This window comes from Hyaena hyaena, unplaced genomic scaffold (assembly GCF_003009895.1).
Source record: "Hyaena hyaena isolate Hyena2069 unplaced genomic scaffold, ASM300989v1 scaffold_151, whole genome shotgun sequence".
In the NCBI taxonomy this organism is placed as follows: domain Eukaryota; kingdom Metazoa; phylum Chordata; class Mammalia; order Carnivora; family Hyaenidae; genus Hyaena; species Hyaena hyaena.
The window spans coordinates 734,175-749,195 of NW_024080783.1; the positions used below are offsets into that span (position 1 = coordinate 734,175).

Below are 15,021 nucleotides of genomic sequence, written 5' to 3' on the forward strand. Positions count from 1 at the left end.
TATTAATGTGGTTTTAGATTCCACAATGCAGCCACTCTAAGAAACTACCATTTATCAAGTTTGGTATAGTATCAAAGAAGAATATTTGCAAAGAAGAATATTAAAATATCCTTCCCTTTTCCAAAAACATATCTGTGTGAGGCTGGCTTTTTTTCATATGCTTCAGCCAAAACAATATATCACAGCAGACAAAATGCAGGAGCAGATAGCATAATCCAGCTGTTTTCTGTTAATATTAAAGAGATTTCAAAAATATAAACTAATGCCACTCATTAGAATGTTTTTTGGGGAAACACCAGGGTTTTTGCATTTAAAACATACATTGTTTATATTCATGTAATGGGATTATTGTTATGTTCAATGAACTAATAGTTTTTAAATTTCTCAGTTTGAATTTCAAATGCAATAAATATTGATGTAATTCACACATAGAAAAAGCTTTTTGGGCTCTTCAATAATGTTTATGATGTAAAAGGATTCTGAGACCAAAGTTTGAGCACTGCCAATCTAGGGTCTTGAAAATCATCTTTCTTTAAAATTTTTAATGTTTTATTTATTTTTGAGAGAGAGATAGAGACAGCATGAGCAAGGGAGGGCCAGAGAGAGGGAGACACAGAATCCGAGGACAGGCTCCAGGCTCTGAGCTAGCTGTCATCACAGAGCCCAACGCAGGGCTCAAACCCACAAACCGTGAGATCATGACCTGAGCTGAAGTCAGAGGCTTAACTGACTGAGCCACCCAGGAGCCCCAGGTCTTGAAAATCATCTTAAGAAGTTTGTTTTTCACTGTGAGAACAACAGGAAATGGAGCCGGGCAGCATTTTAGGGGAGCGACGTGGCCAGGAGTGTATAAAAAAAGGACTCCTGTGGCTGATGTTTGGATCTGAAGAAGACATGGTCAAAAGTATGAAAACCAGAGAGGAGGCAACTGATGGTAGGACCTGGGTGAGGGCTAATGGCCACAGGATGGAAGGGGGTCAGAGGTGACTGTGTGAGAACTATTTAGGAGACCGGATGCTTGGAGCAGTTTTGGGTTTTAAAGGAAATGTTGACCGAATCAGGACATGCACTGTCGGCCATGGGAAGATGACAGCTCTCCTCATTGACTGGCTCTGAAACTCTGGAGAAAAGTCTAGGCCATATTTCTGCTTCAAAATCAACATGAGTAGTAATTAAAACCTAAGGAGCAAACCTGAAAGAGGAAAAATGCAGAGGTAGAAAGAACAAGGATCGAGCATAGGACTGGGAAGACTACCATTTGAAGGACAGATGAGAGACAAAATCACAAAAGAAAAACGAAGCAGGTTGGCTGGAGAAGTCTATGGAACAATCTGGTGACCGTGGTTCCATGGAAGCCCAGAGAAGAGAGGAGTTCAGGGAGAAGTATCAAATACAGCTGTGAGGCCAAGCAAACTAAAAGCTGAGAAGTATCTACTGGACCTCTCAATATACAGGTCACAGTGACCTTAGCAAGAGTGTTTTCAATAAATTAGAGGAAGGAGGGGAATCACATTGCCATGGGAGTTTTTATAATTAGAGAGCTTTAATTATGGTTATACAGGAAGGAGCCAAAGAGTGAGAGAGAGAAGGTTTGAAAGATGCAGGCAGAAGTGTAAGTAGGTCAGACAAAGCCCCTGCTCTAAAGGTCAAAGAGGTCATTACAGTCCCCAGTCCTCTGCCACTGTAAGAGCCCTGGGGGACAGGCACCAGCCTTTGCCAGTTGAATTACATTGACCTGAAGCTGCCACAGGCAGCTTGGGACTGCTGCTTATGGTGAAGACTGGATCCAGAGGGGGTTTGCAGCCCAGAAACCAAAGAATCCCAGCCCATCCGTTTCCCCAGGACCTATAGAAAGGCACAGGCTTACCTAAAAGAAATGTGTTTTCCCATTTGTTTCCCCCAAGAAATCCAGTAAGAGCTTTCTACTTCCTTACATGCCAGATGAACCAGAAAAGATCAGACCTTGGAAACACTGTTTTAAAAAGTATCCATGCTGCACAGCTGCTATAATTTATAAATATTTGTTTTCCCTCCTTGAGTCCACGGTGGCAAGGAGAGTGAGTTTTGGCTAGGATGCACAGATTTGCAAGGAGGCCTTTTAGAATTATAAAGACAACAAGGGGTTGGGAGCCCACCCGTAGAGTTTTGAATACTATTTCTGCCACTTCCATATTGGATAATCTTGGGCAATACAAATTACAAATGCCTTAAAACTCAGTTTCCTCAAAAACAACCCAATTCAAAAGTGAGCTAAGAGCTCGAATAGACATTTCTACAAAGAAGATATACAAATGACCAATAAGCACATGAAAAGATGTTCAACATCATTAGTCACTACCCATTGGGATGGCTATTATTAAAGAAAAAAAGGAAACGAATTTTAGAATGTGGAGAATTTAGAACCTTTGTGCAGTCCTGGTGGGAATGTAAAATGGTGCAGCCAGTGCACAAAAGTTTGGCTCAGAAAGTTGAACACAGGGTTACCAAATGATCCACCACTCCCTCTTCTACGTATATAGACTCAGAAGAATTGAAAGCAGAGGCTCAAATAGATACACATCAGTGTTCACAGTAGCCAAAAGGTAGAAACAACGCAACTGTCCATCTCCAGGTGAATGGATAAAAATGTGGTGTGTACATAAGCAGGAACATTACTCAGCCTTGAAAAGAATAAAATTCTGATACGTGGTACACCACATGGGTGAACCTTGAAAACTATGTTAAATAAGCCAAACCAAAAGGACAAATACTGTATGATCTGCCTGCTGTGTGTCACCTAGAATAGGCAAGCTCACAGATGTGGAAAGTAGAAGAGAAAATAGAGGATAAGCAGCTGGGAGAAGGGAGAAAGGATGTTACTATTTAGTGAGTACAGTGTGTCTGTTGGGGATGATGAAAAACTTCTGGAAATGGATAGTGGTGGTGGTTGCAGAACATTGTAAATGTACATAACACATCTTCATTTTGCACCTAAAAGTGGTTGAATGGTAAAATTTACCACAAGTTAAAAGAGAAACTGTGTCCTCAGTAAAATTAGAATTATCCTCTTAAAAAAAAAAAGCATCATGCCTGATGTAAAGAAATGGAGAAAGAATCCAGATCTTCAAAGTTTTGTTTAGAATACTGGCAATTTTATAAGTATCTTAAACGCCCATTTAAGAGAGAGCGCATGAACCCTGATACGTATCTGCCTGTTGCAATAAAAGGCAGCTCTTGAAACACATAGTTTGTAGAGACTGTGTAGCAGAAGGGAAGGGACTATGGTAAAATGTTAACAGGAAAAAAAGGGTCCCAAATTTTGGGATCCTATCCGATCCCAAAACTCAGACATGTGGGAATGATGATAAAAGAGACCATGGAAATCATTACGCTGGGTATTTGTGTTTTGGGGGCAGAGTGTGGAGGTTTTTCCTCTCCTAAATTTTTAGTAATTTTTAAATATATTTTATATGTTTTTAGTTGAAAACGAGAAGAAGGAATGTTTGTTTTTGGCTTTACTGGCTACTGGTGACACCTGGGGTGTTTTAACACAAAGGGGGGTGCAGGCTCTGTTTGAAAAGGCAGCTCTGCCCGGTCATTGCCAACCACGGCCCCTGCTGGCACGTTGTGTTGGAAGGGGGCTCCTTTCAAACGGTAATCTCCATCCCATTTGCAGAGCAAATCTGGGAGCGCCTCTAGCAGACTATAGAAGCTCCTGTACCTCTGTGTTTATGCTGGCCCTTGGTGTGACATCAGCTTTTTGGGACTGATTTCTGGTCATTTCTCCCCCCCCCCCCCCCCCCGAACAACCAGAGGAACCTGTTTTTCTGGCACAGGCTCTTGTTTAAGTTAAAATTCATAACACAGAAGGGAAATCAGAGCACGAAACCTCCAGCGTCTCTACTTCTGACGTTTGTGCTGCTAATTAGTTTCTGTTCGGTGTTCCATTCCATCTTCTCTGTTTTACTTGGGAAAAAATGCATAATGTAAATACATTTTTACATACCCAGATTTCCCTCTCAGTGTTCAGAAGCAAATGTATAGCTTCAGTGTCTGCCCTGAGCATGTGACCAGAGCTTAGATGCCTATTTTATGCCACATTATATTGCATTTTCTTCCTACAACACTAAAAGCAAATCTCAGAGGCGGCCCAATTAAAAACACAGCCTTCAAAATAAGGAGGATTTCCTCTTCAGATATCAGCTCCATCACATTTGTAAGAACAATCTCCACCGCCCACTGAGCCCCACTATATCCGGGCTACGTGAGATGCCTCGGGGCAGACCTGGGCACCTGGTGGGACGGTACCTTGCCCAGGTCCTGCCTCGGGAGCAGGTCAGAGCTGGAGCTTTGTCCTTAGTCTGAATCCAGAGCTCACACTTTTCCCCTCTGCGTCCCAGGCTTTTATCATGCCTTAGTTTCCAAACAGAATTTAACAATCCAAGCAAAATAATTCAGACTGATTGGAATACTAGATTTTGCATTTTCTTTTCAACCATGCTGATAGATCATTTTTTTCTCAGCTGACATTTTTACAAAAACAGTTTGCCCCTGTGGCTTACCCCCTCCCCATGAAAATAGACATTCTTTGAATTCTCAAGGATATAGATAATCTGCCCAGCTCAGATTCCCTCTCACATCCCGGGACAGATGCCCTGGTGGGCCGCAGCTCAGGAGGTCACCTTCCCCCTGCTTCTTCCCTTACCTAAGGTGAGCCTGGAGGCACCTAAGGTTGATAAAGTGTTTGATGACAGACTTTTCTTACTCTCTTTTTAACTGAACACCTATTCAGTCGGTGTTGAAATGCCAGTGATTCCTCCTTCCCTTCTTCTGCCTCTGGTGGAAATTTACCATGTAGCATGTATGACTCATGTTTATTAATCGATTTGTTTCCAGCAAGAGGTCAGCTAACTTGTTACACCTTAATATATAGGTTTTGGATTCCGTGAAATTACACACGTGTGAGTCCTGCTTATTAACTGTTATTCTGCCGCTGCTATCTTCTCTACAGTTCTCAAGTCAGTCCCTTTCTAAGCATCCTTTTTGCCCCCTGTGTAGCTCAAAACCACATACACTCCTACCTGGGTGACTGGCTGCTGATTTCCCTGCCTCCTGGCCCTGGGAACCGGGGTGAACACCCCAAAGCACAGTTTGACCATTTACTTCACTGCCCAGCTCTACGACCCACTAGGAGCTCCCTCAGCCGGCGAATCCGCATTTCCAGCACTTTGTGCCTGCCCCGTGTCATCTGCTGCCTGCCCGCTGCTTGTGACTCTGCTCAGGTCTGCCTCTTGCCCCCGTACCTTTGTCCTGACCCTGGTGCATCCTTCTCCATCCCTACCTTTACCCGGCTGAACCCCCCTTACTCCTTTAAGACTGCTCCAGTGTCACCTCCTCCAAGAAACTGTTTCTGATGACCGTTCCCTGCCCAGGCCACCCGCCTCCACCTGGGGCCTCCACAGCAGCAACCTGCACTCACCATCCCCTTGGCGCTCATTATTCTCGACTCTGTTCATTTCTCTGGCCCTTGCAGAAGTCTGTGCTGCTGGCAGGGCCTGAGCTGCGTAAATCTGGCCACCAAGCAAAACAGATCCCTGGAGTGAATGTAAAGTCCTCACAGCAAAAACTCTTAGACTGAGCCGACCCCATGTCCCATGGCTCCAGCATAGGTGAAACTTTGCCTGCTGGTTTTAACCTGAGCTTATATGCTAGAGCTGTCCCTCAAAATTTCTCCCACAGAGTAAGAAGGGGCTGTGTGCTGTCGCTGCCTCCCCACACCCCATCCCAGTTATTAACATCTCTGGCTCCATCATAATCACAAGAGGGCTGATTTGTTGAAATTCAAATACAGGTACTCTAGAAAGCATTCTCCGTGTTCTCTCTGTCATGCTTTCCCTGGAAAGGACAGATAAATCAGAAACTGCAGAGAGGCAGTGAGTGGCGAACTCTTCATCATTCCTGTCCACTTCACTTTTCCTTGGGGCTCTGAAAGGAGTCCCGGGGACAAGCAAGGAACACACGCCGCCTCCCCACACAGCAAGATACAGGTGCTGGTGTGCTTGCGTTCACCTGGCCGCAGTACACAGCCTTTCAGGAGACTTGGGGTGTTTTCTGTTTTCCATGTGACTGTTATGCAGATAAACTGCAGACCTCCCCTCTGTCAGCCCGTGGTCGATACGCTCCACAGGCAGTGCGATCCCAAGAAACAGTGTCTGGGGTCCAGAGGCTCCCTCAGGCCAGTGCAAACTGCATATCCCATCTGCCATGTACAGGTTTGGCTTTTCCTAAACAGTGCAGAAAAGGGTTTTATGGCGCTTCAGTTGTTTGGGCAAAACATGGTCTAGCATCTTGAGGGTTGGTTTTGTTTTGCCAGTGATGAGTGGGAGCAGGTGGTGTGGACCGTCCATGAGATCCCTTATCAAAGTGGTCAGTGAACCCTGAAGCTTCAGGTCTACAGGCCTCCCTAAGACCTTCTGGTCTTTTTTAGCCGCAGGCCCCGGTGTCTGTGTCTGTCATGGCCAGGTGTCAGTGGTAAGGCCTCCTGGAGGGCGTGACTCTGTTTGTCCTTCACAGCCCTGTGACCTTCATGGATGCCTCTGCTTGGTCACAGCCTGGCCAGCAGGGAACTGCATTGTTCTTCCACACAGTGATATCACCAACAAGACTACTCTTCCAGAATGGGTCCTGTAAAGAGAAAGGAACACACACCCGTACATACAGATATATCTTCACTATCTTCACGTGAGATTCACTTTCTTATCAGAAAAAAGTAATTTACATATTAACAGAATGATTAGCTTCTGCCTAAGAATTCTAACATTTCAGTACCACGATTTAGAATCAGGCTAAATTTGTCAAGTGACCAAACGTGAGGTTTTTCAGAAATTATTAGCTAATTTTTTCAATATAGAATTTATAGTCACAATTAGTATATCATAATGATGTTTCCAGGATAAAATACCAGCTGCTCAACTTTTCTGGCCACAAATGTACAACATCTATCAGTTTATTTTTGGAGATCTGAAGAATTAGCTACTGTAAATAAAGTCCCCAAGAAGATTTCTCCGGGAAAGAAATGAACTTACAGTAATATGGGTGATATATTATTAATTAATAACTATGACCAGTGCTGTTTCAATTAAAAGGAAAACGGATGAGAAGGCCTATTAGAAAGGATATACTTAATCTCCCCAGCACTGAGGTCTGCAGGGCAGAGCAGAGAAGGTGGTTTCTGAGGCTGCTGCAGGCGGAGGTCCCTGCAGCTCCTGAGTCTGGGAACTTTGCTGAGCGCTGACTACGTATCTCTCAGAAGCAGTGCTCATTTGGTTGCCAGTAATGGAGACCGACTTCAGAATACCTTAAGGAGCTAGAGGACTTTTCCAGAGCACTACAGGGTCTCCCACAGCGCATGGACAGCATGTGCTGATGGACGAGGGAGGGCTTCACTTGGGACTGAAACAGGCAGGCTTCTGTGTCTATCTAGAGGAGGGACTCTGGCATGTCTGGCGCAAAGGACAGGCACGTGGCACCTGTCTGCAGGTGTCACGATACATGCCACGTGTGTTACGGGAGGCCTCATGAGAAGGGTCCCTAGGAGCATAACTCTGAAGACTCCCCCCAGGAGGGAGCAGGTGAGCCGTGTGACCCAGGGTTGGCAGGTCTTTTCCGGACCGGTGGGTGAGAGACGCCACCCCAGGCCTCGGCTGGTGGGCGTGCGCAGTGCCATGGGGAGGGCAGCTTGAGGGGCGGCTGGGCAGGAAGCAGTCCCAGGAATGACAAGGTTATTCTGAAGGTGGTAGGAAAGGAGCATGCAGGAACTTGGTTCTGGGAGAGAGTTGTGTGTTCAGAGGGTCGGGCCCCCCGAGGTCGGACAGCTGTGTGAAGTGCCCTCCTTCTAGGGGAGAAATGACCAGAGGCCCAGCAGCAGCTTCCACTCAGGGTCACAAAGCCAGGACTCCCCTGCTGCAGCCAGAGCCACAGAGAAGCCTCGAGATGGCATTACCAGGAGCCTTTGTCCTTCCTGTTGCTCGTTTGGCTTTAAACACAGTTACTTTATTTTTAGGGTAATCATTTGGACTTAACTGGCCATCTGCCTTAAAATTGCCACCTGTTCATGTCGTTGGATAGAAGTAGTTCTGCAGAGCCTTGCTAATGCGGCATGCCCCGAACACACTCCAGAGTGGAAAGAGACCTAACTAGCCATTTGATTCCTTTTTCTTTCTTTGCTTTACTTTTTTTTTTTACTGTCCATTTTCTCCCCGGCCTGTGATGAGAGAAATGAACTGCTCCTGGGAGCATTCGACCTCACCGCGTCCACTTGCTCTTGCTTAAACTGGAATGACACAGGGAGAATATGTGGGGGCCTCCCCAAAAGGAAGTCACCAGAACCCCTTCAACCCTGCCTTCTCTCTCTCTCTCTCTCTCCAGGTCACGCAATATTTAAACTCACGTATCTAAGCAATCATGACTATAAACACCTCTACTTTGAATCTGACGCTGCTACTGTCAATGAAATTGTACTCAAGGTGAGTGTTTCTCCTTCGTCCCTGTGCAGGGCGGGCTTCTGCACGGCCAGTTCTCAGGCCGGAGCAGTCCCCTCCTCCCCGCACTGGGCCAGGCTCCCGAGCCCGGTTTGCAGAGGGGGACCTGCCTTCTGGTCACGCGGGTGGTGAGTGCCCACACCCAGGCCACACCGCTGGTCAGCGGCTCCACGCCCACTTCAGCCAAAGCAGGAGCCCCTCGGGCCCCTCCTGCAGTACTTCTGCTGCTGCATATCCTTTTTATGCACCACGGACCTCCTCCCATCCATCGTCAGGAGCTCCTTGAGGCTCCTGGAATGGACTCCAAGGAAATTGTTGTTATTGTGTGAAGACGTTTAATGTATCCGAGGTAATTTTAGCAACCTATTGTAAACATGTTCAACTAGATGCTACAAGTTCAACTTGATTGAGTCCTGCTTACGAGACCTCAGCCGTGCCCGCGGAGCACCTTCGGTGTGCCAGGCTAGCACTTGGGACACTGTGGTAACAGACCCAGGCCCTGCCCCCAGAAAGCTCTTCCTCTATAAGAGCAGACACACATTAAACGTTACAGGGCACAGATAGTTAACCAGTCACAAAGGTACTGCATGGATGTGGAAAAGGTAAACTGACAGGGGTAGAGGGGACGGGTGGAGAGCTGAACCCTGAAGGGTAGTTGAAAGGCACAGATTTTACCAGGGGAGAGAGAAAACGCATCTCAGGGAGCAGCCTGCGAAGGGCAGAGAAGTGGACTGAGCACGTGAGGCCGGGAGGTGGCCCCCAGGCCCGTGTGGCTGGAGCAGAGCGGGGCGGGAAGGCCAGGTCACACAGAACCTTGTACGGTGGGGACAGGCTGAGAAGAGCTCCCCTGGGGTCTTGGGAGGGCCGGGGAGGGCCCGAGACTGCATCTCTAAGAATTCCCCGGTGCTGCCCAGGTTCTTGGTCTGTGCACCACACTCTGAGCCGCCCTGGACTAGTGGTTTTCAGACACTTCGAAACCGAGAGTGCTGTCTCCAAGCCGGATCTTACGCAGACGGAACAGATAGCAACAGTGGAGCTGCTTAGTTTGGGCAGAGCAGGGCTCACAGCCAGAGGGTGACTCTGGTGACTCTGTATGACCCTGGCTAGTCACATCACCTCTCAGGGCCTCAGTTTCTCTGCCTGTAAAATGGACATCATGGTAGGTACCCTGCCCCACCCCAGCAAAGGGCTCCTGGAGGACCCAGCAAAGGGTCAAATGAGGTCGTGCAAACCTACCTAGATGAGTATTCATTCTCCTCTTGAGAGTGAAAGCCAGCGAGTAATAATAATGAAAGTAGCCAAGCTGTGCTTGACGGATTGCAGAATACAGGACCTGAGCTAAACTCTCTCACCCTCTTTCACGGAATCTTCATGGTTCTGCAAGACGGTACTGTAACAGTCTTTCCCATTCCATCCCATTTCCTAGATGAAAACTGAGGCACAGAAACAGATCTTAGCCAGGACCATGAATGGCAGAACCGGACCCGACCCCGGGTTTGGCAGCTTCCAGACCTTGTGTTCCTAACCCCCTGAATGCGTGGCGCCTTGAGGAGTTGAAGGACAGGTTTCCATAAATGGCCTTCTTTCACAGACATTTCGAGGGCTCATCCTCATGGCTGCAAAACATTTCCAAAAGTAGTAGATGGAAATGGAAGGCTAAAGCTGCTGGGGGGTCAGTCAGGACCAGAGCCCGCCTCGGACCAGGCGGCGGGAGCCCGGGGCATGCTGCAGTGCTCGAGACCAGCAGGCTAAGAGTTAACTTGCCAGCTTGTCACCAGACAGCACGGGGAACTTGTGCAGCATTCGGGGACCAGGTAAAGAAATATTCCATTACCCCATCAGGGGCTGGCCTTTTTTTATAGCCAGCATTAAAATATTCAAGACTCGAGAAGGATTCTAGTAAAATTATAATCCTGTGTTTGACATCAAAATAATTTTCACAACAGCAGATTGATGACAGAACCACAGGTTTATGACTTCAGTATGAGGCTCTGCACGAGCAAGTGCAGAGAAATCATGTTAGGGACCAAATGCTCCCTCGAAGCAGATGCTTTTCTGCAAAGTCCCTGAGGCCTATCGCCTCTCCTGAAATGTCTGTTTTCATATGAAAATGTTTGCAGAAATATTGCATCTTGCCCGAGACTCGTGGAGAGTCACAGCGAGCCCAGACCTGATTTACTTAGAGAGCTAATGGTCATGATCCTGATGGAAGATTAAATCTCACGTTTCCTGTCTCTGATTTTTACAGCAATTTAAATACTTAGCCTTCTCTGCCATCCCCACAGTGACTATGGGCTTTGCACCAATACCAAGTGACTGAGGCCCCGGCCCCGTGACCCAGAATTTGCCAGAAATGTTTCCATCAGAGGCTCTAACAGGAGTCAGGCTTCGTCTCAAGTACTGGTTCTAGAATTCAGAAGTTTTACATAAAATGAGAGCTTTAGATGGAAACTGAAGGGAGGAGATAAGGGCCAGAGACCAATGTCAAAGAAACTGTTGCGAGCAGGCCGTCTCCGTCAAGTGACTTTATCCCGTCATGTGTTCCCCTCGTGTAGAAACATCAATGTCTCCCATTTATTGAACACCAGCGGCACACAAGATGTTGTATGTGATTATTTAATCTTCACGATTGCCCTGCAGAGTGTAGACATTATTGGCCCCATTTTGTAGATGAGGAAATCGAGGCCCAAGGCCACAGAATGTGTTAAGGGTAGAGCTCTGCTTGAACCCCAGGCCGGAGGAGTCCCAGGCCTGGCCCTTCAGGCCCGAGATGTAACTGAGCTAAGCCATATGTGGTCTCTAATTCTGCAGGCTTTGAGATGAATCTCAGAGGAATCATTGGTCTCTTCAAATTGGGTTCTTGTGATCGAGTGATGGAGGCTGTGGCTTTATTGACCATGAAAACTCCCTATATTTTTATGCCGTAAGCTGTAAAATGCATTGAAAGTGAAACACTCTATAGTGCATAAAATTGTGCCAGTTTTAAGCCACAGCATATTAACCAACTAATGGCAGACCAAAGGGCGTTTTTATCTTTTGATTATTACATTAATCTTCCATTAAAATTATCTATGTGATTATAACAAAGCACTGAAGATAATAAATTTAGGAGATAGTTGGCTAGTTAAGGATCATTTTTAAATGCTTTTGTCAAGTTATATGTGCCAAAAATACGTTGAAAACACTAGGTTGGCTGAGTGTGCAAACAGTGTAATCCAAAGATTGCTCTTATTAAGAATGATAAAACCTCTTATTTCCATGCATTGTGGTGTCCCACGTCGTCAGCCCGGCCCCGCGGTCCTCATGATTTATTGCTCTCAGCTGGTAGCTCAGCGAGGCAGCGGGCCAAGCACGCCAGGCCTTCTGTACGCACACACCAGCCCTTAACGCCTGCTGCTGCGGGCGACTGTCAGAGCAGGAAGTTCGGAGGGGACACCGTGTACGTGAGGCATCCATCCCGCGTTGCCTCCCCGCGACACCCCCCTGCTCCCATCTCACGGTCAGGCCCCCTCAGGGCGTGGGACGCGGGCCCCTCAGAGGAGAATCAACAGAGGTGGTGGCTGGTTGCTGTAGTCAAAAGTATTTGGGTTTCCCATCATAACTTTCAGATACTTGAAAGTGAAGAGAAAAGGTGTTTGTTCAAGAAAAGCTCCAGCCAGAGGGCGGCAGGGGGCGGTGGGAGGAATGGTATCCAGGCGGGGAGGGGGTAGGCGCGCCTCTGTGGAGGCCAGGGGCCTGGGAAACTAGAAGCATATTAATCAAGGACGATCCCTGCACCGCGACTGCTTACTGTGGCCTTGAGTAAACACATCGCCATTCTGCGCCTTGATTTTCTCATCTGCACGATGGGATGATAATGGCGTTGACGTCGTAAGGCTGTCGTGAAGGTTCCATGAGTCGATCCTCGCAAAGCACTCCAGCAGCCCACCGCCATGCTGCCCAGCCAGGGGTTCATGGTCTACACCGCGGCACAGGCCTGATCCCGGCACCGCTGCCCTCCCTGGCTCCTCCCGGCCCACCCGGACTGGCCGCTAAGCTGTTCGGTTCCACAGACGCCTTACTGTCTTCCAGAGCTGCGCCATGATGTGTGCCGGTTCCCCCCACCCCTGCACACCCCAGACCCCTGTGTCTCTCTCAGAACCCAGCTCGCTCATTCCCTCTGCAAGACTTCCCTGGCCCACATCTCTCTGACCATGACCCCATTCTTACATGCTCCTTCTGTCTCTGGTGCCGCACTTGTGCCATTGGATACTCACCAGGCTGTGAGCGCCTCGGAGCAGGGACCATGTCTTACGTTTCCCTCGGTCCCCTGACCTGAGCATGGGGCCAGGCTCAGACGTGGAGGCGCCTAGTGCCAGAGGTGCTGCAGACAGTGACTGGGTGCCGCCGCCACCCAGGGGCATGCCGGCTCCTCTCCCAGCTTTGACCCTCACCTCTGGGTGATCCTGGCCAGCGAGGCACCCTTCCCTGAGCCTCACTCCCTTTTATCAAATGAGCCCTGGTGGGCAGTCGAGGAAATCCCATAATTAGAACCTGTGTACCTCTGGGGGTACGGGGTGGGGGGCTGCATTTAGAGCCTCGGTTCAGCCGGTTTCTCATCCCTGCAGCGTTCTTGTCTTTCATACAAGGAAAGCAGGGCTCAGGGAAGTCACGTGCAGGCCCAGGGCTGCACAGCGGGCGAGCAGAACCGGGCAGCCTGGTGCACAGCCTTCTGGAAGGCAGCATGTGCTGAGGAGGGAGCACAGGCTCTGGAATCAGGAAAGGTCCACCACTGGTGACTGAAAGGCCCGCAGTGGCCATTTATCGCCTCCAGGCCTCCGTTTTCCTGTCCTAACGCGGGCTCGGGCTTCGTCCCAGCCTGCCAGGTTGCTGTGGTGACAGCCCCAGGCACAAGCGAGCCCCTGGGCTCCCGGCCTGGCTCAGGGCCCTGCCCTTCTTTGCCCTGGGCGGCCAGAGAGGCTGCCGAGTGACTAGACTATGTCGTCTTGCTTTCTAGGTTAACTACATCCTGGAATCGCGAGCAAGCACTGCCCGGGCTGACTATTTTGCTCAAAAACAAAGAAAACTGAACAGACGTACAAGCTTCAGCTTCCAGAAGGAGAAGAAATCAGGGCAGCAATGACACCGGCCTCCAACCCCAATCTGTCGCCGTAGCTCAGAGCCTATCTGCCAGGGCCAAGTGGGCCTAAGGCCCGCCCCGTGTCCTGCAGTGCTCGGGAACAGGCCAGCCCCTGGCTTGCGGGCACAAGGCTGGGGGGCTCTTGGGGAGCAGAGCTGGGGACGTCTCCGCGGGACCGAAGCCTGATCAGCAGTGGCTTTGCTGAGCAGTGCCGGGGGCCAGAAGACACAGACGCCACGCCCAGCCACCCTCACTGCCCGACGGCCCTGCCGAGGATGCACATGGCCGTGGATGCACATGGCGGTGCCCAGACATTGCCCTGCAACTTGATCAAATGTCTTCAAACAAAGAACAAAAATGTACATTTCTTTTTTTTTTTTTCCTTTTAATAAACAGGTGTACTCTACCACGGTTGGTATGACGGGCCATTCTTTGGGGCAGAGGATTGATCATGTCATTCTCTTTAAAATCTGTTCCCATATCGAACAGGCAGATTGGAAAAACTATGGCTCGATTTCTCAGAAGAAATGTTTAGGGCTTAGTCAATAGTTCTAACTATGCCATTTGTTTAAATGAGTGCATTGCTTTGAGGATAGTAGCTTACTAAAGTTGGGGGGGTGGTGCCAGGGACATGTGCCCCAGGTTGTGCCCCTTCAGGAGCCACCTCTCGTCCTCTCCTCCCAGAACCTCTTGGCTTCGGAGATGCGGGACTGCGTGCGGGTGAAGACCCGGGGCGCCGAGAGAACGGGGTGACGGCCGGTCTTCAGGTCACGCTGAGCTCCCGGCACAAGTGGGCTTTTCCACTTCTTAAATAGCAAGTGTCCGTTTCGGCTCGCAGTTAGACCTGCGCATGGCTTCTCCCTGGAACTGGGAGAGTCTCTGCTCTGCTGCCTCGGAAGGGCCCCCCGCTCCCCTTCTTCCTCTCCGCAGTGTCCGCACGGTGCCTGCCTCCTTGTGTGAGCAGGCGCGGAGCTGCTGTGTCTCCCTCTGTCGGGGCGAACGGTGGGAGGAGACAGCGGGGCAGAGGGAAGCCGGCTGCCCACGGGCCGATGGTGACACCACACCTCTGGCCACACCAGATGCCTCTGCGGTCCTCACCAGCCTCTCCAGGGACCCTCCCAGGGTGACGTCCTTCGGCGCCGTCCCCGGCCAGGGTCGAGGACCAGATGTTTCACCGAGGACCCAACATTTCAAACAGTTTTTTTAAACTGTTGTACAGGAAGAGATGTGACGAAAACAGCATCTCAAAGTCAAGTGTGTTTCTCTGCACTGGGGGCATTTTAATGAATTCCTCTTTCATTCGGATCTTTGTTCAGCCAACAGAAGCATCCTTTTCTAACGTCTTCCATTCCTACCCACCCCAGAAACAAAAGAAATATTATT

General features: G+C 49.1%; 1 protein-coding gene across 7 annotated transcripts in view; it reads left to right on the plus strand.

Annotated features, from left to right (window-relative positions):
* MAPKAP1 (MAPK associated protein 1) overlaps nt 1–14,043 on the plus strand; it is a 239,596-nt gene extending 225,553 nt beyond the window's left edge. For all 7 annotated transcript variants that reach the window (XM_039239021.1, XM_039239019.1, XM_039239023.1 and 4 more), the window contains 2 exons: nt 8,407–8,504; nt 13,516–14,043. In XM_039239021.1, coding sequence (XP_039094952.1) covers nt 8,407–8,504; nt 13,516–13,641 — 224 coding nt within the window. In that variant the 3' untranslated portion in view covers nt 13,642–14,043. The remainder of the gene's footprint in view (nt 1–8,406; nt 8,505–13,515) is intronic.
* The last annotated feature ends 978 nt before the right edge of the window (nt 14,044–15,021 follow it).